Source organism: Meriones unguiculatus, chromosome 11 (genome assembly GCF_030254825.1).
Source record: "Meriones unguiculatus strain TT.TT164.6M chromosome 11, Bangor_MerUng_6.1, whole genome shotgun sequence".
NCBI classification, from domain to species: Eukaryota; Metazoa; Chordata; class Mammalia; order Rodentia; family Muridae; genus Meriones; species Meriones unguiculatus.
The window spans coordinates 10,808,083-10,835,917 of record NC_083359.1 but is presented as its reverse complement, the minus strand read 5'-3'; the positions used below and the strand labels follow the sequence as shown (position 1 = coordinate 10,835,917).

At 47.5% G+C, this 27,835-nt stretch overlaps 2 protein-coding genes and 1 pseudogene across 4 annotated transcripts in view; 2 read left to right on the top strand and 1 right to left on the bottom strand.

The window, feature by feature from the left end:
* Drc3 (dynein regulatory complex subunit 3) overlaps positions 1-6,501 on the top strand; it is a 43,613-nt gene extending 37,112 nt beyond the window's left edge. The window contains exons 12-13 of the mRNA XM_060363602.1: positions 5,565-5,696; positions 6,229-6,501. Coding sequence (XP_060219585.1) covers positions 5,565-5,696; positions 6,229-6,342 — 246 coding nt within the window. The 3' untranslated portion in view covers positions 6,343-6,501. The remainder of the gene's footprint in view (positions 1-5,564; positions 5,697-6,228) is intronic.
* Positions 2,458-5,555, top strand: LOC110549979 (threonine aspartase 1-like; annotated as a pseudogene).
* A 5,919-nt stretch (positions 6,502-12,420) lies between the features above and the next one.
* Positions 12,421-27,835, bottom strand: part of Atpaf2 (ATP synthase mitochondrial F1 complex assembly factor 2) — a 16,952-nt gene continuing 1,537 nt past the window's right edge. For 2 of the 3 annotated variants that reach the window (XM_021639565.2, XM_060363600.1), the window contains exons 2-9: positions 27,405-27,562; positions 19,861-19,905; positions 19,536-19,681; positions 17,732-17,829; positions 16,942-17,022; positions 15,736-15,848; positions 15,220-15,335; positions 12,421-12,909 (exon numbers count right to left, since the gene is read on the bottom strand). In XM_021639565.2, coding sequence (XP_021495240.1) covers positions 12,772-12,909; positions 15,220-15,335; positions 15,736-15,848; positions 16,942-17,022; positions 17,732-17,829; positions 19,536-19,681; positions 19,861-19,905; positions 27,405-27,537 — 870 coding nt within the window. In that variant the 5' untranslated portion in view covers positions 27,538-27,562 and the 3' untranslated portion in view covers positions 12,421-12,771. The remainder of the gene's footprint in view (positions 12,910-15,219; positions 15,336-15,735; positions 15,849-16,941; positions 17,023-17,731; positions 17,830-19,535; positions 19,682-19,860; positions 19,906-27,404; positions 27,563-27,835) is intronic. The other variant, XM_060363601.1, reaches the window with a different exon arrangement.

Here is a 27,835-nt window from a genome sequence, read left to right as displayed (position 1 = left end):
TTTCTTATAGAACCCAGGACCATGAGCCCAGGATGGCCCCACCCACAATGGGCTGGGCCCTCTCACACTGATCACTAATTAAGAAAACAGCCCTACAGTTGGATCTTATGGAGGCATTTTTCTCAGATGATGATCCCTCCTCTCTGAAGACTCTAGCCTGGGTCAAGATGACATCAAACTAGCTGGTACCCAATCTATCTGGCAGACATGCTCATTCCTTGCCATTTGGATCTCAGCTCAAGTGTTAGCTCTCCTAAGGCCTTCCGCTTAAACCACTGTCCTTTTGTCACATCCTATCACAGCTCATCACAGTTCTCAACTCCGGTTCATATTAATTTGTTTCTTCAAGTATTCACGCTTTACATGTGAGGGAGGGACAGAGGTAGCTTTTTTTTTTTTTTCTTCCAGGATTTCTCTGTGTATAGCCCTGTCTGTCCTGGACTCACTTTGTAGACCCCTGCCTCCCAAGAGCTGGGATTAAAGGCGTGCACCACCATGCCCTGCTAGATGTAGTGCTCTCATCACCGTGGACCTCCCATCCCAGCAGGAACATCCAGCATGGCAGCCAGGCATGCTCCTGGAATTGGGTGGATGCAAACATGTATTCACTAAATATTTACTTCATCAGGAGCTGGGCTGAAGGCCAGCAGCTCTGACTCCACAGCCTCTGTTCTGAGGCTAGCACTGACATCTAACACAGCAGCACGGTGCAGGGCCACAGTCCCACCAACCTGCTCCCCCTAAGCCACTTATACAGCTCACAGGAAAACACCACCCTGCCCTAACCAAGAAGCGAGTCTCCTCTCAGAGGTTCTGAAGTCTCTGACAGCCCTTGTGGGGTGATAAGAGTCCCCAGATCTGAGACGCCCAGTGAACAACCCACTGAAACATGCTCGCTCCCCAGTGACTACAGCACACAGTAAAATATGGGCCCCAGAGGCCAGCAGCAGAGAGGCAGGTCAGCTCTCCCTCTCACCCAGGTGGCCCTGTCTGGTACTGTAGTGTCTGGCAATAAAGTTTCTTCCATAGAGGATTACCACCATCCAGCCTGTTTGCCACATGTGACCTCATTTCCTCACTAAAGGAAGCCTGGTTATCACTTGAGGTCATGGAGGAGAACACTGGGCAGGGCAGGCTCATAGATTCAAGTGAGAACAGCACAACCGGGACAGGAGCCTGAATTCTGGCTCTAGTCTGGTTAGCAGCGCAGGGCCTGTCACTGGAGAGAGCGCTGCACCCTTCTGGGGGTGTGTGTGCCCATGGTGCTAGGCCATGGGGCTCTGCCTCTCTGCTAGAGGTTTCTTAGACTCACTAGCAAGAATGGAATATATTATTGCCTTCAGAACTTCATGGGGAACCAGGCAGTGGTGGTGCACACCTTAAATCCCAGCACTCAGGAGACAGGAAAGATCTCTGTGAGTTCAAGGCCAGCCTGGTTTATGGAGCAAGTTCCAGGATAGTCAGGGCTACACAGAGAAACCCTGTCTCCAAAAATCTCATGGGGATAGCTAGTGAAAGCCCCTTCATCCTGGGAACATCCACAGTCATAGACAAGAAATCCCCAGAAGCCCACAGTTGCCTTTTGCAATGAACTGGCCTGTTTTCTCAGAAGAAAAACACTGGCTCTGAGAAAATATGACCACACCAACAGCTGGGGTGTGCTGCAGCCTCTGAGGGCCAGCCTGGCAAAAGGACTGGGCACAAAACTGCCCTTTCAATCTCCAGGCAGACACAGAGAGTAGGCACCACTGTATTTCCGATGAGGAGAATGATGCATACAGACAATAGAACTGTACTTTGGACCCAGGCAGCTTGCCTCAACAAAATGTTTCCTGTGCCTATGGCAAGAGCTCCAGAAGGGGAAGAGGACTAAGGACGAGAGCAGCCTGGCTACCGTTACCCAGAGTCATTGCACAGATCCCGATTACAAAGTCACATGGTTCAGGACGTTTCCAAAAGCACCCCTCTGAAGCCAAATGCTGTTGGCCATGCCTGGCCCAGCTGTCCTGCCTGTGTTCCACCAACCTAGGCAGAAAATTCAAGACTTCAAGCTGAAGCTCGGAGCCAACGGGAAGGAAGGATGATGTCACCTGTGTCTCAGGCACTCCAGGCATCCATGTAGGAGAGCCCACTGCAAGGGCTGGGTCAGTGCCGGAGTCTGGTCTGTGGGAGCGCTGCTCATTCCCAAAAGCTGCCTGAGTCGACATAAGAGAAAGCAGATGTGGCTGTACCTATTTCTGAAGCTCGGGGCAGCCTGTGGGATAAGTCCTCTTGTGCAGTCACTTTTGGCTGAGAGGATGCCCTGTTCCTAATAGGTAATATTGGAGAATGGCCATGGGGAAGGGGGAAGGCAGTAGGTTCTGCAGGGTCACTTCTGGACCATCTCAGTGTCTGCTGATAAAGTCACAGTCAAGGAAGTAGAAAGTCTTGTAAGGAGAAAACGCGTTACGCTGGTGCATGCAGGTCCAGGTGGTGGTTCTGAATCTGAAGCCAAGGAATGTAAACATGAACATGAACTAGCTCCTCAGAGACCATTGCAAAGCCACAGGTACCTGCTCTGCTGGAACTGAGGATCCTCCAACAAAGGCACAGATGGGGTCTAGTCGAAAGCTCTTAGAAGAAATGTCGTGCCAGCATGATGGGTGGGAAATCCTGACATTCTGGAGCAGTTAGAGTACTGAAAGGGATCAGGAATCCAGTGTGAAGGGCAGAAGGTAAGTTCTCTGCAGGCAGAATTCTGCCCTGCTTTTTAGTTAGAGAAGGAGCCTATGAGTGGGCAGCGAATCCTGGGATACCCTCCTACCCTCCTAACACCATAACCACAGATTCAGTTTAGCTGTACTTAAAAAAACAAGAGGTATTCAGGCAGTGGTGGCGCACACCTCTAATCCCTGCACTCAGGAGGCAGAGGCAGGTGGATCTCTGAGTTAGAGGCCAGCCTTATGGACAGAGCTAGTTCTAGTACAGCCAGGGATACACAGGGAAACTACATCTTGGGGGGGGGAGTAGAGCTGGCGGAAAGGAAGGAAATAGATTCCATTTGGTTAAAGAAAAGAAGACAAGTGCAAAGGAAAATGATTTGGCCATGTAGGACACAGTGTGTGCCGTAGTTGTGGATCACGAAGAGAATGCTATGGCTCTTGTCTCCAGTGGAGGCTTGGCCTTGAAACGTCCAGGCGGAGTTGGGCAGGCTGCTCTTTCCGAATGTGGCTGCTGAGCTGAAAATACCGCATCTCCTAACCCCTACTCCACAGCCGTGAGTATCTCAGGAGTGGAGAGCATCTTGCCCTAGCACATCGGCTGGAGAATGTTCACACACTTTACAAGCTGAAGATGCCCACCAGGCCGTGATGGAGACTGTGCAAAACAAGTTCGTCATTTCACAGCTCCCCAACGGTGAGGATGGCGTGCCGGGTGGCACGGTGGTTCTCCAGTCATGCAGACACACCTAGCGGAATTTCTGTGAAGCCAGCATACAGAGCATGCACTCGGATATATGTCAGCCCCGAAAAGGAAAGCCAAGACTCACACATTTCAAGACTCCCTTCTGGGACTGTGGCAGGGAAGTCAGGACATGAAGGTGGGGTTTCCTGCTTGGAGAACCCAGTGAACTGACCTCCACGTGGAGTATTAAGTGTCAGACATTTCAGAACCTGAAACTGGGTCTTTTTTCTTCCTTGCTCTGCAATTCCTATTGCATCCTGGGGCCCTGATTGGGACACAAACGCTGTTGTCCTTACTGCTGGTTGACACTTCAGTCTTTGATGGTGAGCGAGAGCATGTGTTGGTGTGTATGCATGTGCAGCGTGTGTGCTTGCTTCTCCTTGATGGGACAGGATCTCAGGCATAACCTATGACCTGGAATAATCAAGTCATCTTCACAATGTATGTTCTATAACTGTTTTCAGGAAAAACTTTTAAAGTTGCAGGAAACTTCTCTTTCATTGAGGTACCAGCTATGGTTGATACATGCCAGAACTGACCAGTGGATCTGCTTGTTTAAATGACCAGTGGATCTGCTTGTTTAAATGACCAGTGGATCTGCTTGTTTAAATGATTTGACCTCCATTGTGGTCCATTTAGTAACAGTGTTTTATTCATTAGCCTAAGTGGATGTGCTCTCATCCCTCACTGCTTGGCATTCTTCCTTGAACAAAGAACAGTTTCAGTGAAACAATCTAGCGGAGACTTAGGGTCAGAACCTTTTAAAGTGATAGTCTTAATGCTAAAATGTGTTCTTCCCTGAGCTGTTTGAAGCATAAATGTGAGGCTTCAAGCCTGTGCACCATTTTATGAAGTCGTGTTCAGTTATGCACAGTCCTAATTTGTACATAATGGAATATTATTTACAATGTAACTTCTGTGGTGTGCCTGGGTTGATCCATTGCCCCACATCAGATAATCTGGCTTTTCTCACAGGGCATTCTGTGGCAAACCAGCATCCCACAGATGTTCTGACACAGTCTGTGGCGAGTAAGTAGAAGAGAAAGAAGTAAAGGAAGAGAAATGAAGCAGGTTGTTTTCCACAGGACTCTGTACAGCATTCAGGACACTTTGTAACCCCGTGAAGCTTACTTTGAGAGCCTGAAGGTGTTGAATCCTTCAAGCATTTGATCAAAGAATACCTCCTTTTGTAGGAACACTAAAATTTCAAGATCAGACAGAACATATTTTTGGAGAGTATTAGGCTGATACTGTACAGAACGAAGCAAAACCAAGAAAGTGCTGTTGTGTTTCTCTACCCAAAAATCCAAACAGATTTTAGTGCACCTGGGATTTGAGATTTTGTGGTTGGGGGGGGGATATAAAGAGTATGCAGATATCCCAAAGTCAAACCCTGCAATGCCTGAAGCTCCGTGCACCTCAGGTATGTGGTGCTCCCCTGTGTATGCTCCAGCTGCAGTCTTTCAACAGCAGATACCCAGGTCCTTTGCCATTCCTGTGTTTCAAGAAGTACCTTGGGCTCAGAGTGGAGCACCACTTCCTCGGAGATTCAGCAGGTTTCTCCCACCCCTGGGAATGACCGTGCTGCATTTTCTCCACTCCAGCCAGAGTCTGCATCTAGAGGCAGCCAGGCGTGCTAGAAGGTGAAGAGTTGTACTAGCTCTCTATAAGGACAAAACAGTGTCAGGAACAAGCCAAGGTGAAGCAGACTCCAGTTGATTCTGTTTACCTGAGAAATAGTGGAGACAAACAGGAGGTAGACACCTATCAGTTTACAGGGCCCCGGGTTGGAATAGCCTGACTGGCAGAGGTTTAGGACTGCCTGGAAAGGCCTTGTGCGAACTGATCGCCCTGGTGAGGCTGCCCTAGCTAGCCACCTGCCATCTCCCTGGAGAAAGCACGCTTTTGATGGAGACTGCGGCATGACACCTGCCACGGCTCAGGTTGGGGAGCAGCCCATGGATGAGCTGGCACAAAGTAATTGATACAGTTTGGGCTCTCCAGTAGGTGTGCCACACAGCCTGTGGGCTCCCAGGGGCCTCTTTTCTATTCAGTTCCCTCGCTTTGTGCTCAGGGCATAACGGCACACGCAATCTCATTTGGACCTACTCACATTCCAGCTTTTTGTTGACAAAGACACAATCGTTAATGCCGTTGGGGCATCCCATGACATCCACCTCCTGAAGATTGACAACCGAGAAGATGACCTGATTTCTGGAATCAACTCTTGGTGTTCACATCTAGTAGACACGGTAAGGAACACCAAGCTACCCAGCAGGCTGGCTTGAGTTTTTTAGCTGACAACCAGAGTGTACTATTTTCCATCAGAAACAAAGTAGAAAAAACAAAAAGAGTTAAGGATTGTAGAATTCTACAATGAAGGTACTATGGCCCAGTCACACCCTTTTCTCTTTTCTCTCTCTCTCTCTCTCTCTCTCTCTCTCTCTCTTCTTTCTTTCTCCCTCTCTCTGAGACAGAGTTTCCCTGTGTAGCCCTGAGTGTCCTGGACTCGCTCTGTAGACCAGGCTGGCCTTGAACTCAGTGACCCGCCTGCCTCTGCCTCCGGAGTGCTGGGATCACAGGTGTATGCCATCACACCCCGCTCCAGTCACACTCTTGAACCCATATACTTCACTGTGTCTGTAACTCCTGCCTCAGGAGACCAGCAGTGCACGCTGTGGCTGCAGCTCTGAGGTAAACATCTTCCTGCCCTCTCTGGGGCCTCAGTAAATGATGCTAGCCGTCATATGCACCGAGCGCCCTGGTTCTCCTTTCATCCCCCAGATTCACAAAGATGAAATCACGAGGAACCGGAAACGAGTGAAGGAGATCAACCAATACATCGACCACATGCAGGGCGAGCTGGACAACCTGGAATGTGGTGACATCATAGACTAAGTGTCCCCAGCCCCTGGGAGTTACGGGCCTTCCTTAGTTCACCCCTATCCCAACACCCTTGTAATAATTCTCAATATAAAGACAAATAAAGGTCTGGTTGTCAGTATTCTCTGAGAGGGAGAGCATGGCAATCATCAGCATGGCACATCCTGAGCCTCCTACACAAATGTCTCTGAGGTGGCTGGCCATCAGTTGGAGGTGTGGTTAATGCAGAGCACTAGCCCCATTTAAGCTAGTGCTAGTGCTCTTCCCATGGCTGCGGCCAGCGTGGGCTGCAGGCATTGTCTTTCCCTACTCTGGGTGCTGAGGACTGGAGAAGTGAGAGACTGAAGCTTTCCCCACAGCACTGAGGCCTACGTTGCTCTTGAAGGTAGAGGCCACAGCTCCCTTTAGCTCAGAACTTGGCTGCATGATCCCAAGTTAGGGACTCAGGCTGGCTACCCGGCTACCCTGCCCTTCCACGAGGCACAGCAACAGGAAGCAAAGCCTGCTGCTGCGACTGTGGGGGTGACACTGTGGACAGTAATCTCAGACTCAGATGTGGAAGATGAGTGGAGACCGACATGTGTCCAAACATCACATGCAGTCACCTTAGGGAGAGACAGTTTGTTCTGGATCTCAGCTGCAGAGGGTCAAGTCCATGATCAGTTGGTGCCATCACGGCAGGCATGCCCAGTAGGGCAAAACCACCTGCTTCATGGCCAAAAAGTGAGGGGAAGAGGAAGGACAGGGGTCTCAGAATCCCCTTTGATAGCATACCCTCAATGACCTAGAAATCTCCCATGAGGCTCTGCCACCCAACAGCAGACCCTGAAGCATTGGGCTCTGACACATGGGATTTTAGGGATACAGAGCAACTTTTCCTGGGGAGTTTAGTTCTACTAACCCCAAGTAGAGTAACAGCAGACTAAAGCAATTCCATCCAAGTCTAGCATAATGACCAATGGGCTTAATTAGGATGACTTACAGGAACATGGGCAATTTGCAGGCAAATTGCCTCTAACAACTGTTATATAAATAATTTACATATACAAATATATATATTTATATATAAATACATATATACATATATTTATGTATATATATAAATACATGTATATTTATATATATTCTCCCTGGGGAAGACACGAGCCTTATGGGCTCTTTCCTCCTCCCATGAGGGAATATTATCAGGCCAGTCTTGTGAGGGTCTCACTCAAGTGATCAGAGCTTCTCTGACTTCCAGATGGCAGTGGCTATGCCACACCTAAAAGACAGAGTTCCACATACTCTACCGTGTCCTCTGCCACTTCTACCCGCACCCTGTACCTTGGGGAGGGGAACTGCTGGAGCTGTGTGGTCATTTTCTTCTGTTCAGGCCTGAGCACCAGCTCCCACGTCTCAATGCCCACTTGTTCCCTGCAGCTTGGCCAATTGTGACTCTGCAGTCTCCAGCACTCTTTAACACAAAAAAGCAGCATTGTTGACTGAGGCCACAGCAACAACCTCTGGGCACAAGAACAGATATTAGAAACCAATTTGAAAATCAGACTGGGGCACATGTCTGTGATCCCAGGAAAACCAGAAGTTCAAGGTCATCTTCAGCCATACAATGAGTTTAAGACAAGCCTGGGGTGGACACTGTCTGTCCCCTCCCCCCCAAAAAAAAAGGACAGTGGTTGGGGTAGGGTAGGAAGCAGGAACAAGAGAGACCCAGATGGAACGCACACAATCTGATAGTCAAATAGTGCTTGTTTCACAAGACAGTGATAGCTCCCCCAATAAAACCTGTGACCTCCTTCCACGCTTGATTTTTGTCCTGGCATAGGCCCCCCACTGTGGAGTGGCTCTCAAATGCAAACAGAAAGTAGGTTTTATTTGTACCAATATATCATGCCACTCTTACACCAGTGGCCAAATCTTGCAAGGACAGCATGCTAATTTCCTAACACACAAGGTCCACAGCTGAGCAAGGTCATTGGTAAGAATTCTCCCCCTGCAGCCTACACGGTGCTTGCCAACCTACCAGCCCCAGCCAGTAGGGAAGGAGCTTCTAGTTCTGGTTCTGGCATGCAGCCAACAACAGTAGAAATTGTATATATTGTGTGTAGCTAAGGAACCTCCCCACCAACCACTGGCAGGGAGGTAGCCCACCCCTGGCCCTGGAATCCTCATTCAACAACCACATCTTCTGGGTGTGCCTTTTCCTACCCATGCAGGTGCCTTCTGAATTGACATTTGACATTCTTGTATGTTAGAGTTTTGTTTATCTTTTGTTTTGTTTTTGAGACAAGGGCTCACTATGTAGTCGCTCTGTTTGACCTAGAACTCACTATGTAGACCAGGCTGGCTTCTGATCTCACAGAGATCTACTCACCTCTGCCACACAAGGGATTAAAGGTGTGTGCCATGCTTGGTGGCACTCCTGGTTTTTTATTCTAATAGACACAGGCCGCTGTAGGAATTTCTCAATCAGACCTTGTTAGGTGGCACTGTGCCTTACCTAACCACAAATGTTCCGAATGTTCACAGCTGTTGCCTGGCCCCTGTATGGGCTGACTTCCCATCCTTGCTCCTCTAAGTACATTTGCATGTCCTTCAGATAAATTTCTAAATCTGCAAACCTCTCAGAAATTAACATTATGAGATGGATCCTTTTTATAGAGTGGGCAGGTTCTCTGAAGGCCTACCACCATCTGTTCTAAACAAGTGCCAAATGGACTAGGGATTCAGCAGCCAAGGATCCTAAAAAAGTTAGCAGGTCCAAACAGCATGAAAGGGTCTCACTGTTTATATAATTTCCTCAAAGGAACAAGGCTATCCAGTGCAATGGGAGGCACTGTGGCATTTAGCTCGCTGCCATCCATGCATTCTCTCTACGCCTTCATGTCTCCTCATCCTGGGGCCAACATGCTTCTCTCCAAACCAGTAAACTCAGAGGGTCAAGGGGGAGCCAGGGCCATGCTCATCTATTATACCAGCTACTCAGTCTGGCTCCCCAGGTCTAACAGGCTGTTAGACGGCTTGTACCTGTGGCTTCTCCCTCTCCTTAGCCGTAGAGCAAGTATCTCCATACCCAATGTACGTTCTTGTAAGGAAGAAGTGTACACAGCCACTTTAGAGATGGGAGAGGGAGAACAAGCTTAATCTTTTTTATCTGCACTGCCCAGTTATGTCTTCTGAGAGCTGTTGCTCAAGCCTTAATGTCTTCTAGAGCCTTGTGGGCGCTGACTTGGTAGTTTTTACTTAAAGTTCTACCTTGACAGGAATCTTGCTGTATTAATATAGGGCTCTCTAGAGGAATAGACTATATAGTATATATATAATCATATATGACATATATATATATACACACACACACACTATATAGTCTGAACTAGTATATATATATATATATATATACATACATACATACATACAAAAGGTCCAAGGATCCAGTTCAGTCCACAAGGCTGGATGTCTCAGCTGGACTTCAGTACAGGCTGGAATCCTGAAGTAGGCTCTGATGCCAGAGAGAACGGACTTGCTAGAGAGAGCAAGCAGGCAGAGAGCAAGCTTCCTCCTTCCATGTCATAGGCTGCCTGCTGAAGGTGTGCTTCAGATTAAAGTTGGATCTCAAATATCTGGATTAGAAGTGGGTCTTCCCGTTTCAAATGATTTAATTAAGAAAAAATTCAGGGCTGGAGAGATGGCTCAGTGGTTAAGAGCACTGTATGCGCTTCCAAAGGCCCCGGGTTCAATTCCCAGCACCCACATGGCAGCTCACAACTGTCTGTAATGCTGACTCCAAGGAATCTGACATCTTCACACTAATGGACATAAAATAAAATTAAATAAATTAGAGATGGCTCAGTGGTTAAGAGCATTATCTGTTCTTCCAGAGTCCTGAGTTCAATTCCCAGCACCCATGTGGTAGCTCACAACCATCTAAACTGTGATCTGATGCTCTCTTCTGGCGTGCAGGTGCACATGCAGATCGGGCACTCAAACAAACAAAGAAAGAAAAAAATCCTCACTGAGAGGGAAGTTGTGGCGCACACCTTTGATCCCAGCACTAAGGGGGCAGAAGGAGGTGGATCTCTGTGAGCTTGAGGCCAGCCTGGTCTACAGAGAAAGTTCCAAAACAGCCAAGGTTACACAGAGAAACCCTGTCTCAAAAAACCAAAACAAACAAAAGTAGGATTTATTTTTATTTTTTTCAGGACTAAGGAAATGGCTCAGTAGTGAAGAGCTCTTGCTGTTCTCTCAAAAGAACTAGGGTTTGATTCCCAACACCAATATGGCAGCTCACAACTAACTCTAACTCCAGTTCCAGGGGATCCAATGACCTCTTCTGGCCACATGCATACATGCAGGTAAAGTAGAAATACACATTTTTAAAAATTAAATTTTTTCCCAATTCAAGCAACTCAAAGACAGTACTACTCTATGGCGGCACACACCTGTAGTCCCAACACTTAGGAGGTGGAGGCAGGACAAGTTTAAGGCCAGGCTGAGCTACATAGTTCCAGACTAGCCTGGGCTATAGAGTGAGACACTATCCTAAAACAAACAAACAAACAAACAACAACACAAACAGACCATAAAGCACAAAACCTGAGTGTTTTTGAGAAAACTTAAATTCCATTAGGGATCACTGTTAACATTTACTTCCAGAAGTATCTCTTCTTCTGATGAGTAATGCGTCTGAAAGTGTTCTGTGTTTGTACATTTCTTCACATTTAACTATTTCCATTAAGTTCCATTTTTATTTTGATATTGATACCTTTTGTCTTTCATTAGTACTCATTATTTCTATTTAAATCTAATAAAAGTGTGGTATACATATGTTAGTTCCAAAGTCCTTTATCTGGCATAGGTTATGTGACCCCAGAATCATGTCCCCCAGAATCTGACATTTGACATCTCACTGGTTCCACTCTTCTACTTATCATCTCTGCTCTAGGTATATTGCTTTTCTGCTTAAAAAAAAAAAAAGTCAGAGCATTCCCTGATTATGAAAGGTTTCTTTTAGGCAGTCAACTCAGCTTCAGTAAAAAACATGCCTATGCTGTCATCAGCTGCTTAGGAATAATCCACAGAGGTACTACTTTCAGTGATTACAATGGGTGCAACGGCCATTTGAGGGCATCCCCTGTCTCAGACCTCATTCATGGAGGAGGCATGCCAGTTCTATTACTTGCAAGACAACAGCCATGTGTAATGCCCTGGCCATCCTGTACGCACCCCACCACAGGAGCCTCTACCTTCAGAGTCTCAGCTTCAGCTGCAGGTCGCATTACCCTGAGCAGCAGCCACACAACTGCCACTACAGCAGGAACACTCCTACGCCACATAGGGTATTTATGGGGAGGTCTGCCACACAGGGATTGATGTCCGCCCTCGGATGGCTCAGCCTCCGCTGCAGCTGCTCCTCCCAGGCTCATAACTGGTTCTGTCATGTCCACACACACTTGGTACCGAGTATATGTGACTTTCTGAGGCGTCTACTACTCGCTGTGGATAATGACCAACCAGAAACGATTCCACCCAGTCTAGCCTGGAGAACCAATGACAATGTTAGGGTTACTTGTGGTAGATTTGCCCAATTACTCCAGCAATCATTAAGTTCTTATCTAGTCTTGGGGAAGGGGCAGCCTGATGAATCCCACCATCCATGAGGGATATTAATGGACGCAATCAATTGCGTACCCTGAGGACCTAATTCCACAATATGAGGACACCCCAGATCCAGATCATAGCACTGCATGTTGGTAACCAGGCCAGGACCACGTTTGCATTTAACCCAGAAACAACTTATATTTTTAAGAGTAAATCATTTTTTTAGAATAGAAAGAACAAACAGTAAGCAACCAGCTTAGACCAAAGACTCACTTTCAAAAGACCATCTGATGAAAAGCTAGGGAAAGAAAAGGCCTTCAGGCTGAGGGCTGAGGATGAAAAAGGGTGTGTGTGGTGATGTGCTTGTTTCCTGCCTCTTCCCACCAACCCCCATGAGGGTTCCAGCCACTGGTAGCAGATGTGAAAATGATGACAGAGCTCAGATAAAACAAGAAAAATGGGGAAATGCCAAGGCTCAAATGAAAATGAGGCATGATATTATTTCCAGCATGAAAAAATATTTAATAAAATTAGGATCAAAAGAAAGTCCACTCCTCTCCCTCCCTCACTGGCCAGGCCCAGGGTACCTGGATCGGCTATCTGAACTCAAGACAGGCACACTGTATCTCCAGGGTATCACAGGGTGCTTTTGGATAAGGACAAGCCATAAAGGCCAGGGAAGACCCAGGTACAGGCTAGGCAGCCCCACAGGCATAGACTGGGAGAACCCTATAGGTAAAGACCAACAGAGTTTCACTGGGTCCAGAGATCCAACAGCCAGGGAAGCCCAGATCAGGGAACCTGTGTCTGTGCAGTTCCTTCCAGCCAGCGTGTTCAGCCAGCCAGGCCTCACTCTTGTAGGAGCTTGTGCTTGACTGTAGAGCTTTCTGAGCAGAGGTGGACAAAAAGGGTGCCAGCAGCAGTGCGAGCCCGCAGTTCCTGGAGCTCATAGTCGTGGGCCCACTCAATGTTGCCCCACTTCTGGATCTAGAGAGAGAAAGAGAAACAAGCTTCTGGGTGAGCAGCCTTGCCCGGTGAGCTGAATCACATTCCATTCCCATCACTGGGCTGAGGGTGGGGAGCCATGACCCTACTCATGCAGGCTAGCATTCGGGAAGCTGGAGCTGGCTTTTTGCTGTCTGGGGCTTAGACAGTCTGGGAGGAAAGTACCCCAGCTTAGGGGCTGCCCACTGCTAAATGGGTGGGCACTGCATCCCACTGTATCTCCTCTAATGGAGCCTTAACCATGTGACCCTTTGTCTTATACCTAAGACCATGAAGCAGCCTGCAAACTGCTATCCTCTATGAACTGTATCTCACTGTCCTTCAGGGCTTAGGCACTACCATGGGAGTACAGTAAATAAATGAAGCTAGACCACAGGCAACTCAGTTCTGAGCCCTAAGGAGCAGCAGAACAGCAGCCACACTGGAAGCCAGCTGTGGCTCTCAGGTCTGTAACAAAAGGGACGCACTCTGGATGCACTATGTCTGGGCAGACTGGAGTGTCTCCAAACCCACCCTGCTGGCCTTTTCATGCAGGAGTCCGGCAGGCATGACCAGATCACCTGGGAATACAAAATCTTTCAGGTCACACAAGCTACCTACATTTCTACTTGCCTGGTTTCGGTTTGCACAACTGAAATACATCATCTGAGATCATTTCCACCTTTATTTCAGGTTGTCCCTCAATTTGTGTAGGATTAAATCCAAAGTTCAGAGGGTTACCGGGCTTGGGTCCCATAGCCAAAAGCAGAGTCCAAGCTAGAAGCCAAATTTCCTGGTTTTGTACCAGCCCTACAATCCTAACAGCTGACATCAGCCTTTCCCATGGAATGGACTGACATCAGTGAATGGCTCTCCTCTGCTGAATAGATTTAGGTTGCCCCTGGCATTTTCCCAAGCAGAACATCAAAACCCAAAAGGGTTTTAAATCCTATAGGAATCAACTCCTAGTAACACTACCTTTTGAGGTCGGAGTAGCAGCAACACCCACAGGACCAAAAGGAACAAAGTTCTCAGTGTTAAAGATGCGAGCAAGGGGCTGGGGAGGCGGCTCAGCGCTTGCTGCACAAGGAGGAAGACCTGAGTCCAGATCCCAGCAACCACAGGAAGGCCAAGTGGGTGTAGCGGCCCCCTACAATCCTGGCTCTCCAGGGGCAAAGGCAGAGGTAGGGATTCTCCAGAGCAACTGGCTAACTTAAGTAGCCAAATTGGTAAACTCTGGGTTCAAGCAAGAGATTCTGCTTCAATACTAAGAGAAGAACTGAGGAAGATCCCTTACATCGCCTCCACCAGAACGTGCACATGTGCCCTTCCCTGCATAGACACTTGCTCCAATGTGAACATACACACAGAGAGAGACACAGAGAACACAGTAAAATAAAAATGCAAACAAAAGCCAGGCACAGTGGCACACGTTTGTGATCTCAGCACTCAGGAGGCAAGGGCAAAGCATCTTTGTATGTCCAGGCCAGGCTAGTCTACATAGTGAGTTTCAAGCTAGTCTATACAGGGATATAGGACTATATAGCAAGACCTGTCTCAGAAAAGCCAAAATAAAATAAAAATGGAAACAAGCCAGCCACCATTGTGACATATATCATAGAGAGAGGAGGAAGAGTTCATGGTAAGGCTCAGATACAAAATGAGCTCAAGGCCAGTCTAGACTACATGGGACCCTCTCTCAACAAAACACAGCAAAAACTGAAGCAAAACTAGAAACAATGGCATGGCAAAACCTTAGTTTTCCTGCCTCCTCTATCAAACGTGTATGCAGCAGCTACTCATCGGCTCCTCTGCCAGCCAGAGAAACATCAGGATATACACTCCTATTGACTTAGAACAAAGTAGGGTAGGTAAGGCCCAAATACCTTTATCTGTCCCATGAGCCTCCAAGTGCACAGTGGAGGCCTTAGCCCTAGTCCCACAGACACGGGTGCAAACCTCAGTAGAACATTCCCCAGAAGTGCAGTCTAGTACCCCAGTTTATTCTTATGTAAAATGTGGGTAAATACAACTCCTACCCCATCAAGCTGTTGAAGAGGAGCTAGGGGCAAGGAGAGTGCTGAGCAATTCTGAAACCTTTCGCATGCATGGGTATGTGTGTGTGTGGTGCTGATGCTGGCACCCAGGGCCCAGAGCACACGAGGCTAGTCTTTTCCTGAGCCACACCCCTAGCCCAGCAACACTCATACCTTTATAGTTCCTTAGTTTGACCTTTTTTATATGTACAAAGTAATAAAACTCATTGAGTGTGAATCAGAAAGGGTGAGGTGGGAACCAAGATTAGAACCTTACCTGGTACTCCTCCTCCAGGCGTGACAGAAGCACAGCTTGCTCCACAGTCAGGCGCAGGTCAATCAGGCCCAAGGTCAGCAACATGGACTTGAGCTGGGCCACTACAAACTCAATCCCTGGGGATGGGAGACACAAGACAAGTCAGTACCTATAGCCCACTGCCTGTCAGTTTCTGTACCCTCATGGAATGGGGAGTGGGACACCATCCTAGCACCTACCTGAGCTAGGTACATTGTTCTGTCAGACCCACCTATGCCTTTTCCTGTATAGATATATGACCTGAACCTAATCAATTAGAATATGCCACAAGCTTCACTCAGTGATTGGTCTACTGATGGGTATATGGGACCAAACCAATGATGCACAAAGTTGAGACTTTTTCTGGAGGGTGAGTGACCCTGGAGTGCTGAGTAAAGGGTCGGGCATCAGAGCCGCCCAGCCTCCATTTCAGAGTACTCCGCAGGGTTGTGTCAGTATGTACCCAACCCCCTAGGCCCACAGAAACCCAACTTGTACCTTGCAGGGCCCACATGTTGTAAGAGGACAAGTGGCTGGTAAGCACCTCTCGGGTGTGGGTGGGGATGCTGGGTCCCGTTATGCTGGTGGAGGTGCCGATCTCCACATCATACCTAAAGGGAAGAGGCATCAACACATCTTTGGCACACTGTCTTTCAAGAGCAGTCCAGCTTTTGACTAGAAGAATAAAAAAAAAAAAACAAAAAGACAAAACAAACCAAAAAAACAAACACCAAACCCTAGATACGGCCTATGTGCTTTCCTTTAAAATCTCAGGTGGCATTGCACAGGTGCACGCCTATGCTCACAGCACTTGGGAGGCAGAGTTGGGATGACCAGGAGCAGAGGCCAGTGTTGCCTACGTAGTGCCTAGCTAACAGATAAACAAAAATAGCCCCCTCGGGATGCCTGGGTCATTGTGGGTACCCAGGAAATGTGGAACAAGTAATAATTTCCGTGAACATTGCTACGGTAGAAGAAAAATCATGTAGGCATTTGTTCCAAACCCTGCAGACAAGGCAGTGCCATGGGGGCCACCCCTTCCACACTTCACCTGGAAAGAACTGACAATGAGTTACTTTGCCACCTATCAACACCTGTTCAATTCTATACTCATGCGAGCCTAAGGAAAACTTTGAGTACCATCAATCTCCAGAAAGCACACATCCACATGGTGGCCGCCCTACAGGAAGCTAGGCTGACTTCTGTGCACATGTGTGTTTATCTTATACACTGTGAGTTTTACTTAACAGTGCAGTAATGACAAACAAGATTTAAAAAAAAAAGAACCATAATTGAGTTGTCACCTCTGCTGAGAAGAATGCTCAACCCGTTCTGCTGGTTTATCCCTCCCCTCAGCCCAGGCAGGCAAGATTAGCCCATTTCAAGTCAAGGAAACCAAAGCTCAGAGGCCTGCTTGGGGCTCGAGGCCTGGATCCTCTGGTGCTTCTTGGGGACACAGAGCTGCCCCTACATCTGTCATGGTATACCCCAGTAACAGACATTCAGGGCACAATGGCCAAAATGAATTTGAGGAACATGTTTTCCAAGGTAACCCCTAAGCCTCAATACTCGAGGGAGCTGGAGCTCAGGAGGGTTCTGGCTCAGAAGCCAGCTTGAGATTTCAGGTATGCATACGGCCCTGACCTCAGTACCCACCCCAACACCAGGCCTATTCAATGTTCCATGCGAGGCTGCATATCTCACCTTTTCTCAGCCCAGTCTATGATTGGATCCCATTCGTTCTTTTGAAGTTCCACTAATGTCTCTGGCTCTTCCACCCTGTAGCTAATTCATTGTAAAAACCACCTTCATTAATAAAAAAGTACAAATCTTTCATTGAGGGACAGAAAAGGAAAATGCAAAAGGCAAAAACTTCCCACCAACCACCCATTAACCTAAGTCTTGTTCCCTGGCGCAGTGGTTCTCAGAGTGCAGCCTTGGGCCGGCAGGATGGCTCCAGCCTCCCTTGGGAAGCTCATTAACAGGACACCTTCTCAGATAAATCCCACATTGATGACAAGCAGAACCTCTGGGTTCTGGCCATCTGTTTCCACATGCCCTCCAGGGAACTCTAGTGTAGCCTGAGTTGCAATCCACTCTCCTCCAGCTCCCAAAGACTTGACAGGTCCAAATTTGCAGCCATGTTAGTGCTACTCAAAAGCAGATCTGCAATAAAAATGGGACCCACATCCACGGGACACAAATGTACTGGAAGTTCAGCGACAGCTCCACCAAGACCCTGCTCTTGGCCAAGGACCAAATGCCTGCTGACACTTCAGGAGCCCAGCCACCTCCTGGAGGGATCCTTTGCCCAAGGGGACAGACAACCACAAGCCAGGTGGTACAGCTCATTTTAACAAAGACACAGAAAGGTCAGCTGATGGGAGCTGAGATGCCCTGTCTTTGCCCCTGCTGATATGCTTTGGACAAATGAAACAAAATAGACTAAGAGGCTCACGCCACCCAAGAGGCCCGTCCACCTACTGTCATTTACCAGAGGGTGTCAGTGTCCAGGAACTTCACAGTTGCACGGATCAGCTGATCCTTGTTTCGCTGGGTTGGGTTGTCCAAGGAGGTGTTGCACAATGTGGTCTGAGTGACAAGGGAAAAAATGCTCTGTCACCCACCTGTGGGGTTCAACAATGCATACACCGCATCTGACATGCAGCTGACAGCACACCAGATCCGTCCAAAGAGCCACCGTCACCTCCGAAGCAGCAGCCTGCGTGCTGACTGGGTCCCAAAGCCAGGCTCCATGTTCAAACCTCATTGTGCTCACAGGAGTCATGGGTTCTCATAGTGGTCTTTTTTTGGATTAGTGAACTCCCTCAAAGTTTCAGGGGCTTTAGTTATGTATTTTCATGTTCATGACTACCAGGTTAATCTGCATAACAATGCTCTGGGGCAGATGCTACTATTCTACCCATTTCAGAGATGTGGAAACAGACCCACAGACGTGAAATACATATTCAAGACAATAAAGAAGACACAAAACTCAAAATGACTAGCAAGGCAGCAAATCGAACTGGGATCAATATATTTTTCTAGTGTTATTTCATCAATAAGAGGCTTCAGGACTACTGCAGGCCTCAGTTTTTGGCCTCATCAACCTGACTGCACCAGACAGTTAAGAAGTGGACTGTACTGTTGGGGAGGCCCGCCTGGGTCTCCATGTCAGAGTGGAACAGCAGTAACTAGGAGGAGAACTCCTAACCCAGAACTAGCTGTTGCCTTCCCTGGACCCACGTGAGGGCTGCACGTACTGTGCCATCTGCTCAACCATGGCTCCAGAAGGTGGGCAGTACAGGTGGGGATCCCAGTGCTGAGAAAGAGCGGCCACGGTGTGAGGCTGAGGAGGCTGCAGGGGCTTTGGGGCCTCAGTGGCACCTGACCACTGAGGGGCTTTAGATCTGTGGCGCATCCTCCTTTCCTCACTAGCTGCTGGTTGCTGTATCCTACCAGCGTTTGCTAAGCTCCACCTTTACTTCCAGCTGAAATTACTGAGTAAAAAAGACATGGTCACTGCTCCTCTGTCACTCACCACGCTATGAAAGACACAGGCAATAAACATGTAAATTAAAACACCACCACTACAAACTAAGTGCTAGCTGCTATAATAAAAAAAGATTAGCTTGGGCAAGACAGCACACACCTTTAACTCTAACACTTGGGAGGCAGAAGCAGGCAGGTTCCTGTGAGTTCGAGACCCAACTGGTCTACATAGCAAGTTCCAGAGCAGCCAGAGCTACATAAAAAGACCCTGTTTTGAAAAATAATAACAATAATTAAAAATAATTTTAAAAATGGAAGCTGTGGCTGAGACAAAGTGTGCACCTAGCATGCACAAAACCCTGGGTTCAACCCCCAGCACTGTATAAACAGGGCATGGAGACACATGCCCATCATCTCGGCACTCAGGCAGTAAAGGCAGAAGTTCATTTGCAACTATAAATCAAGTTCAAGGCTTGCCTGAGACATGAGACGCTGTCTTTAAAAAACAAACAAACAAACAAAAAGTGACAAAAATAAAAACAGGATGCGGGTGGCACTGGAAGTCATCAATGGTGACTCCTGTCCAGAGAGAAACCAGAGGAAAGACCAGCCACTCAGCACAGTGTCCCAAGTGCAGAGAACCACAAGTGGCCAGGCCAGGCAGGGAGCGAGCTCGGCCTGTCTGGTGACAGGTGTCTAAGCGTGGCAAGTGTGGCTGCAGACAGGCAGGCAGGAGCCTGCCCCAGAGCCTTGTCTGATACGGAAGGAAGGCTTGGTGAGCATTCAGGTACAGGTCTGTCCGTTACCAGGTGCATGGTGTAGAACTTGATGGTATCCTGCTGCGAGTCCCACTCAGTGGCCACTGCGATGGCCAGGGCCTCACTGGGAACGGTGAAAAGCTTCGCTTGGGGAGTTTTCAGCTTCCTGTGGTCCAGGTTTATCTCAAAGCCACCTTAAAAGATGAAATGAAAGTTCTCAGGGGGGAGCAGATTCGAGTGACCGTTCCTATATTTTAGCAACCAAACTGGCGAACACAAAGACAACATCTGATGAAAGTGCCACCACTGATCTGGCCGGACGCAAATGTGCCCAACCAGTCACAAAAAGGCCATCAAATTTTCAGATACTCACCTTCACCTTGTGAGATGCTGACATTCTGATAAAACCTCTTTCTCTCTGTAAGACAGAATTTTCAGAGGAATTTAAAATAGCATCAAGAGGGCTCCAGAGGCAATACCAACTCGTATCATTATTGCTAATGCTGACTGATTGGCTTGATTTTCATATCATCATTCAAGGTCTGCCCTAGCCTGCAGTATAATCAACCGCTTCTGATTAAAGCTTGGAAAACGGAACAACCACTCTCCAGGGACAAAGGAAGAACAGGGCTCACTGGTTACGCCTCTGCTAGTAGCCAACCTAGGAGACAGCTCTGATCAAGAGCCTGAGGAGCCTCAGAATGTGACCAGAGCATTTCCAACCCCTGATTTAGCAGCCAGCATGCCCACCCACACTGACCCCAGGACAGCACAGTGTACCTGAATGTAAAGTTGGTGTGTGAATGGAATAAAAGTAGATTCCTTTCAGGCAGACGCCTCTGAGGAAGAAAGCCAATGTGTGTGCTCATGTAAACGTGTGTGTGTGTGACGTACAGGCAGAAAATAAAGCTACCAAAAACAGTTTTCATCTTCTCTAACTCATTTCTCTAACCGACCAGTTCCATTGTGTATTCAACGGGAACTCCAAATACTTCCTTCAAGAAGAGGGACAACCTGTGTGGTACATTTTTGTTAGAACTATGAGAGCTTAAACTCCATACATATGTGTGCAAGGCAGAGGGAAGGGCGTGAGTAGGGTTCAATAACGAATAAGACATAAGAACACTTATCTTCACACACTTTACATTTTCAAAAAAGTTATCAGACCTTCCAATTAAATGCAGTGAGCCATAAAAGCGAGGCATGAAAGTCGTTGGGGAAAAAGGATAATGAAGAAGAATATGATCAAAGACTGTCTCCTAAAGGCTCATATACTTGCACGCTTGTTCCTGGACTGCTGGGGAAGGGTTAGGCAATAAGGCCTCGGTGGAGGAGATGTGACTCTAGGGGTGGGCTTTGAGGCTTCAAAAGCTCTTCTCAGGCCCAGCCTCTCTGTCTCCTTCTCCAGTGCCGTGTCTGCCATCATGCTGCCCTCCATGCCGATAATGCTCTAACCCTTTGACACTGTAAGAAAGCCCCCCATTAAATACCTTATTTTTTAAGAGTTGCTATGGCCATGATGTCTCTTCACAGCAACAGAACACTGACTAAGACAAAATGTGTGTATAAAATTATGAAAGAATAATTTTAAAAATTATCAGATATGGTCACTGAAATATGACACCATTGACCATGTGAACTGTGGTCAATTATGTCACATGAAACTATAACACCAATTCTAGCACACATTCTACACCAAAATAGGTAAGTTCTGCCACTGTATTAAACCCCCTGCTTCACCTGTCACCCTGGCGGGCTGGCCCCAGGCCTCTTTTTCCATCTCTGACAGAAGTTCTATACTATATCCACTGGTGCCCACACTGGACACATGTGCAAAAGAGCCTGGCCAGGCAGAAGTCAAAACACTGCCTGACACAGGCCTGAGAAATGGGCTAAAGAGACTGGGGCAAAGAAAGGGCAGAAACTAATTCTGAAAGACTGACTCTCCCCAAAGCTGCCAGGACAACTAGGTTTCCTATAAACCCCGCCTTCGGGCATGCTCTGCCAACTAAGCACTGCACTCAGGGTCAGCCGCTTTTGACCCAGAGAAGAGCATGTCTGATTGCATGCGGGTTGATGCCCCAGGTCCCGCCTCTGAGAAAAGGGTATCGGACGGGTCTGATGCTCTTTGGGTGGATGACACCTAAATGAACATCGGTACAAAGTCCCAATTTATTTCTAATATCAGAGATCAGACCTCTACTCTTGCCTGATGCGTCTAAAACAAAAAGGGGGAACTGTAGAGAGCTGCGTAATGCCGCGCCTTAAAGATGAAGCTGGTTTCCGCCTTCCACCTTCCTGATGGTGAGTGCTCTCTGTCACGAACAATTCCACTTTTGGCTAAGGCTGAGGATCTGGCTTGCTTCCATGTATGTGGACCTATCTGCATTGCCCACATGGCATGCTGGGGTTGGCTACCCAGAGGCTATTTAAGCTGTGGGCTGGCTTTCCCCAGGGTCAGAAGATTGTTCAAGGTTCCTGAATAAACTGCATTGGAAAAAAAAATTTTTTTAAAAGTCTGACAGATGGATGGATGGATAGATAGATAGATACATAGACAGACAGACAAACAGATAGATATATGATAAAGACAAACAGAAATCAAGACAGCAGAAGGGCAAAAAGAACCCGAAACAATGGCCTCAGATTCAAAGGCTTTTGATGGGGCAAACAGGACTACCTCAGGACTCAGATTCAGAGGTCAGGCTTGGGGGTGAGATGTGCTCCAGAGGCTCTGTCTAGGGAGAGGAAAAGTACCCGGTGACTTCAGGGACAGTGAGAGCATGTGGGACAGTGGGAACCCAGACTGCGAAATCCTCATCACATCATGGGCTGCAAAAAGACCTCTGGGCAGGTAAGAGTTTGTTTGTGAGCCCAGAGGCAGCAGACACTAAATCCTATTAACTGTTGCTTGGGAAGGGATGTATTGTAGTAATTTTCAGACTTAGATGGCTTCCATGAAGCTCAGTTGATGAAGTACTTGCTGTACAAGTATGATGACCTAGGTGAATCCCCGGTACCTAGGTAGAAAGCCAGGGACCAGCCACTATAATCCCAGTGCCAGAGCCATGGAGACCGGAGGATCCCTGCAGCTTGCTGGCCACTCGGCCTAGCCTATTCAGCAACCCTAAGGGGCGAGTCAGCAAGATGGCTCAGTAGGTGAAGGCGCTTGTCACGCAAGCCCCACGGCCTAAATTCAAGCCCTCAAACCCACACAAAGCTGGGAGGAGAAAACTGACTCAACAGGGGTGTTCTCTGTCCTCCACGTGCACGGGTGGCATACACAGTGAAAAAAAAAAACAAAAAACAAAGAGGCGGCTATAAGAGAACAAGCGAAAAACAGCAGAGAACAACTTTGAGAACTGCTCATAGGAAGGGTGCTGAATGAGGAATTAATAACCCTCTGTCTCTCTCTCCTGGGACATTGCTTAAGTCCATACACAGAGACAAGTAGTGCTCAGTGTCACTTCCTTTTAAAGTCCCTCTTGCCTGATGTGTTCTGCCAGTGTCTAGTTCTACCAGACACAGTTTAAGAGCTGCCCCCTCACCTTTTTTTTAAGAACCAAAAGCCATACGACTACAATTCCCAGAGTACACCAAGAGGCAGTGCTAGTCCTACAATCACAGTATCTTTAGCTTTTAAAACATCGCCATCTGGTGGATTGTGGAGCTGAAAGTTAAATTCAAAATAGGTAACCTAAAAAAATTCTGTGGCAGCTCTAACCAATGGTTTTCATATACCAAAATTCTTCGAGTATAAACACATAAAGAAAGCCTGCAGCTCAGGCCAGGCATGATGGTGCAGGCCTTTAATCCCAATGCTCAGGAGGCAGAGGCGGTCGGTTTGAGGCCAACTTGGTCTATATAGAGATCTAAGCCATCTAGAGCTACACAGAAAGATTATCTCAGGAATTAATAATGGTAATATTAACACAACCTCCACACTGAGACACAACCTCACACCCTTTAAGGTGCTTATAATTAACAAGTCAGAAAATAACAAGTTCTGGTGAAGATGCAAAGAAATTAGAGACTCTGTGTACTACGCTACTACTAGAAACTTGAAACGATGCATCCACCTTCAAAAAAAAAAATCTTGGGGCTGGAGAGATGGCTCAGTTAAGAGCACAGGCTGCTCTTCCAGACATTCTGAGTTCAATTCCCAGCAACCACATAGTGGCTCACAACCATCTATAATAGGATCTGATGCCCTCTTCTGTCACACATGCAAATAGAGCACTCATATACATAAATAAATAAATAAATCTTAAATATAATTATATACATATTTAAAAAATCTTACAGAAACAATCTTATAGAAGGTCATCCTGCAAAGCTAAAACAGCCATGGTTATACAGAAAAATTCTGTTTCAATGCACGCCCCCACCAAAATTTGACCCAGCAATTTTAAGCTTAGGAGATATACCCAGAAGAAAAGGGAATCCAAACCCATGCAAAAGCTTGTACACAAATGTCTGTATCAACATTATTCATAATAACCAAAGAGTAGAAACAACTCACATGTCCCTAAATGGACAAAAAAAAAAAAAAAGTAGTGTGTTTATACAACATATTATTCAGCAATAAAAAGACTTGAATATGAATGAACACATGATACAACAGATAAACCCTAAGTGAAAAAGGTCATCCTCAAACCCCATACTCTATTTGCATGAAATGTCCAAAACAGGGAAATCTTTAAAGGAAGTGGTGGCTACTGGTGGCCTGGGTGATGGCTAGGCAGGTACTAAAGAGCATTGACTGCTTTTTTTTTTTCCAATGTATTTAGGTATTTTGCCTGTATGTAATAGGCATGTCTTGTGCCCAAGGCCAAAGAAGGCATTTGCTCCCATGAGACTGAAGTTACAAATGGTTGTGAGCCACCATGTAGGTGCTGGGAACTGAACCCAGGTCCTTGGGAAGAGCAACTAGTGCTCTTAACCACTGAGACAGCTCTCCAGCCCCTACTGACTGATTTTTATCATGATAGCACTGTTCTAAAACTGACTGTGACGATGGTCAAACTACCAAATGCACTCTAAGCTAAGTGAATTCTTTCTTTCTTTCTTTCTTTTATCTTCTCTGTGAGTGTCTTGCCCACACGCATGTATGTGCACCATGTATATTAGTGCCCACAGAGGTCAGAAGAGGGAATCTGGCCCCCTGGAAGCATAGCTATGTACAGATGGTTGAGTCAACACGTGGGTGCTGGGAACTGAACCCAGGTCCTCTGCAAGAGCAGTAAGTGTTCTTCATTTCTGAGCCATCTCTCTAGCTCCTAAATGAACTATATCCTATAATTATTATCTTATAAAGGAATTCAAAAATTCTGCCAGGGCCAGAGAGATGGCTCAGTGGGTAAATGTACTTATGTGCAAGTATAACTTCAAGTTTAATCCGCAAAACCCATGTAAAGGTGGAAGGAGAGAAATAATTCTCAGATGGCACATGTGTGCCCAAATGCATACATACACAAATAAGTAAATGAAATAAAAAATTCTTGCAGCCAAATAGGTAAACGCGCTATTTTCCAAATTGTTCTTCATCTGGAGCAGAGGTCAATACTCTGCTGTTCTGGCCATGATAATGAAAGCAGACGATATGTATGAGTATGTGGCTGTGTTCCAATAAACTTTATTTCAAAAGAGGGAGCCGACTGGTCCCCCCAATGGATGAGGAAGTGGCGGAGACTTGGAGAAGCTGCCACAGAAAAAGGTAATTTGTAAATGGTAGGTAGGACTTCTAGCTTTGATTTCTCCGGGAATTTGCTCTGCCCTGCTACGCTGCTTCTCCCACCAGGGGCTCTGCACTGCACTACCTCCTCCTCTAAGGCCTGTGAGCCCTTCAAAAGCCCCGCCTCTCGGTACAACCTTCCGTGGAGTGGCTGTTCCTAAGTGACTTAGTCCAGTCAGCTTGACAAATGCAGTCTTCACCAAGAAGGACTCAGTGGGGTATAATTTAGACTTCTTCAAAGATACACACACACAAAAGGGATGGGTTGGGGCGAGCACACGCAATGCTGACTGAGCGGGGTGTGGGGGCGCACAGCGGAACTACGGTGAGAATAAGGAGAGCAGGGCATAGCCTAGGGAGGCATGGCATAAGTAAAGGAACACAGTCAAGAGGTCAAATAGGCAAAGGGTTAGTTTAAGTGAGTGGATGTTTTTCGGCTCTCCATTACGGACATGCTTGATCCACCATCTTTTCTTTTGTGTTACAGACTTTCCAGCTGGCTCTTAGCATTATCTAGCACACAGTAGGTAGACAAATGTGAAAGAAAATGGGAATATACGAAAGACTGAGTGGGTGAGGCTCAATGAGCGAGAAGTATGTGTAAGTCAAGCCTTGTCTCCTCTTCCGACTGCCTCTGATGAGGCCTTGCTAATGTAGCAGGCTGACCTCAAACTCCTGGACTCAAGTGACCCATTTCAGTCTCCCAAGCAGTTGATCCATGTGTGTGACACCACACTCCGCTTCCTCCTCCCTCTTTCCTGGCTCTTCCCGGCCTACTTCTAGGCCTTCCTTTGGGTCCTGATAAGTGAAAACTCAGCTCCCTGTTGCACCCAATCTCTTTCCCCATTTATATAAAATTATGGGCTGTGGACCATTGAAATAGCTCACCATGTAAAGGCACTGGCCACAAAACCCAACACCCTCGGTTCAATCCCTGACACACACACACACACACACTTATGGAATTTACAGCCTAAAGAAAGGCACTCTCATGCTTCACATCACTAAAGAAAGCAACATCATACATGCCCAAGACCTCAGAAATTTAGTCAACAAAAGACCCCAGGTTTCTACTCTTAGGCAAGTGCCCAACTGCCTGTGGAATTGTTTCCTAATAAAGGCAGTTGTTGCAGCAAGACCTCTAACAGCCTGTTCGTTACCTCTGGACAGATTACGCTCAAACTCCTCACTCATCTATCAAGCCCCAGTTAAACGCCCTTTCAATCAAGACCCCATACATGCTCCTGGTAGAAGGAAATTCTTTGTGATCTCTCAGCTCCTACGCACTTCCGATATCACGGTGTATTAGTAAGCATAACGAATCCTGCATCTGATGTGGAGCATCACTCAGGTGCGACCACATGCCCTCAACACAAAACAAGTAACCGAATCAAAGAAGGTCGTCGCTACTTTTCACTCACTGAAGTGAGCCTCACTGGTAAAACCTCTCTCCAGAAGCAACGCAAGACCTCTAAAGCCCTGTTCATCATCTCTGGACCTTCTTTCAAGCCGATGACAGCCCTCAGTAGGTGAAAGAAGCATGGCATAAACTCCCACTTCAGAGAAGGCTTCGGAGAATGAAGAGGTTGCCGCGCTGCACTAGGGCAGAGGGCCCAACACCCTCAAGGAAAGTGTGTGGGGGTGGAAGACTTAAGGCCTGCCTGCTCCGTGCCAAGTCATGTGCTGGGTCCTGGAGACACAACGCAGTGAGGCCAGTCTCTGCCTTCCACGAACCTCAACCAGTCCGCTCTATGACCTTGGAAGTCCTGACTGACAACCCAGACTTCCCTTTCTGAAATAAATGAAGACACCTGCTTTCCTACAAAAGAAGAAAGTTGAGGCAGGGCTGTGGTGGGGATCTCTGAGTTCCAGGCCAGCCTGGTCTAAAGCGAGTTCCAGGCCAGCCAGGACTGCACTGAGAAACCCTGTCTCGAAAAATAAAACAAACAAACAAAAAGAAAATTGAGAAAAGCCTCAAGAGCCAAATATCTCCTACCCTGGACACTGTGTGTCCCCCTAAAGCCATCCCTACACTAGTTGGCATGTCATTCAGCACTCCACTGCTCTAAATATTCTCATGGGCCTAAACCCTGCCTCAGTTACCCCGTATTGCACGTCTGAAACCCTCCACCAGGTGAGCCCGACTTGGCTCCTGACCGAAAAGTAACACGTCCGGGCCTCACCTGTTGGAGGGACGTAGGCCCGGGCCGGAGGTCGCGGGGCTGGCCCCCGCCACACTGAGGCGGTGGGATCACTGGGAAGCCGATTCAAGAGGCAGCGCCCCCGGTCCCTCAGCCGGGGGCAGATCCGCCACATCACGCCCAAGGGCCTGGTTGTACGCCTACGTGAAAACCGAACAGTAAGAGAGAGAAGAGATTCCAAACTCCTCTCTGGTTCTGTACGGAAACCTCTCACCAAGGCTTCAAAGCCCTCGGCTTCTCCTGCACGCCGCCATCTTCCTCATGACACCTACAGCGCGCCGCCGCCGCCTTGCGCCCCCTGCGCGCTGCTCTCCGCCCCGTCAATCAGCATCACAAGCGTGCTCGCCCCGCCCCCTCCATGCTGCGCTACGGAGAGGAAACTACAAGTCCCAGAAGGCCATTCGCGCGCCGAG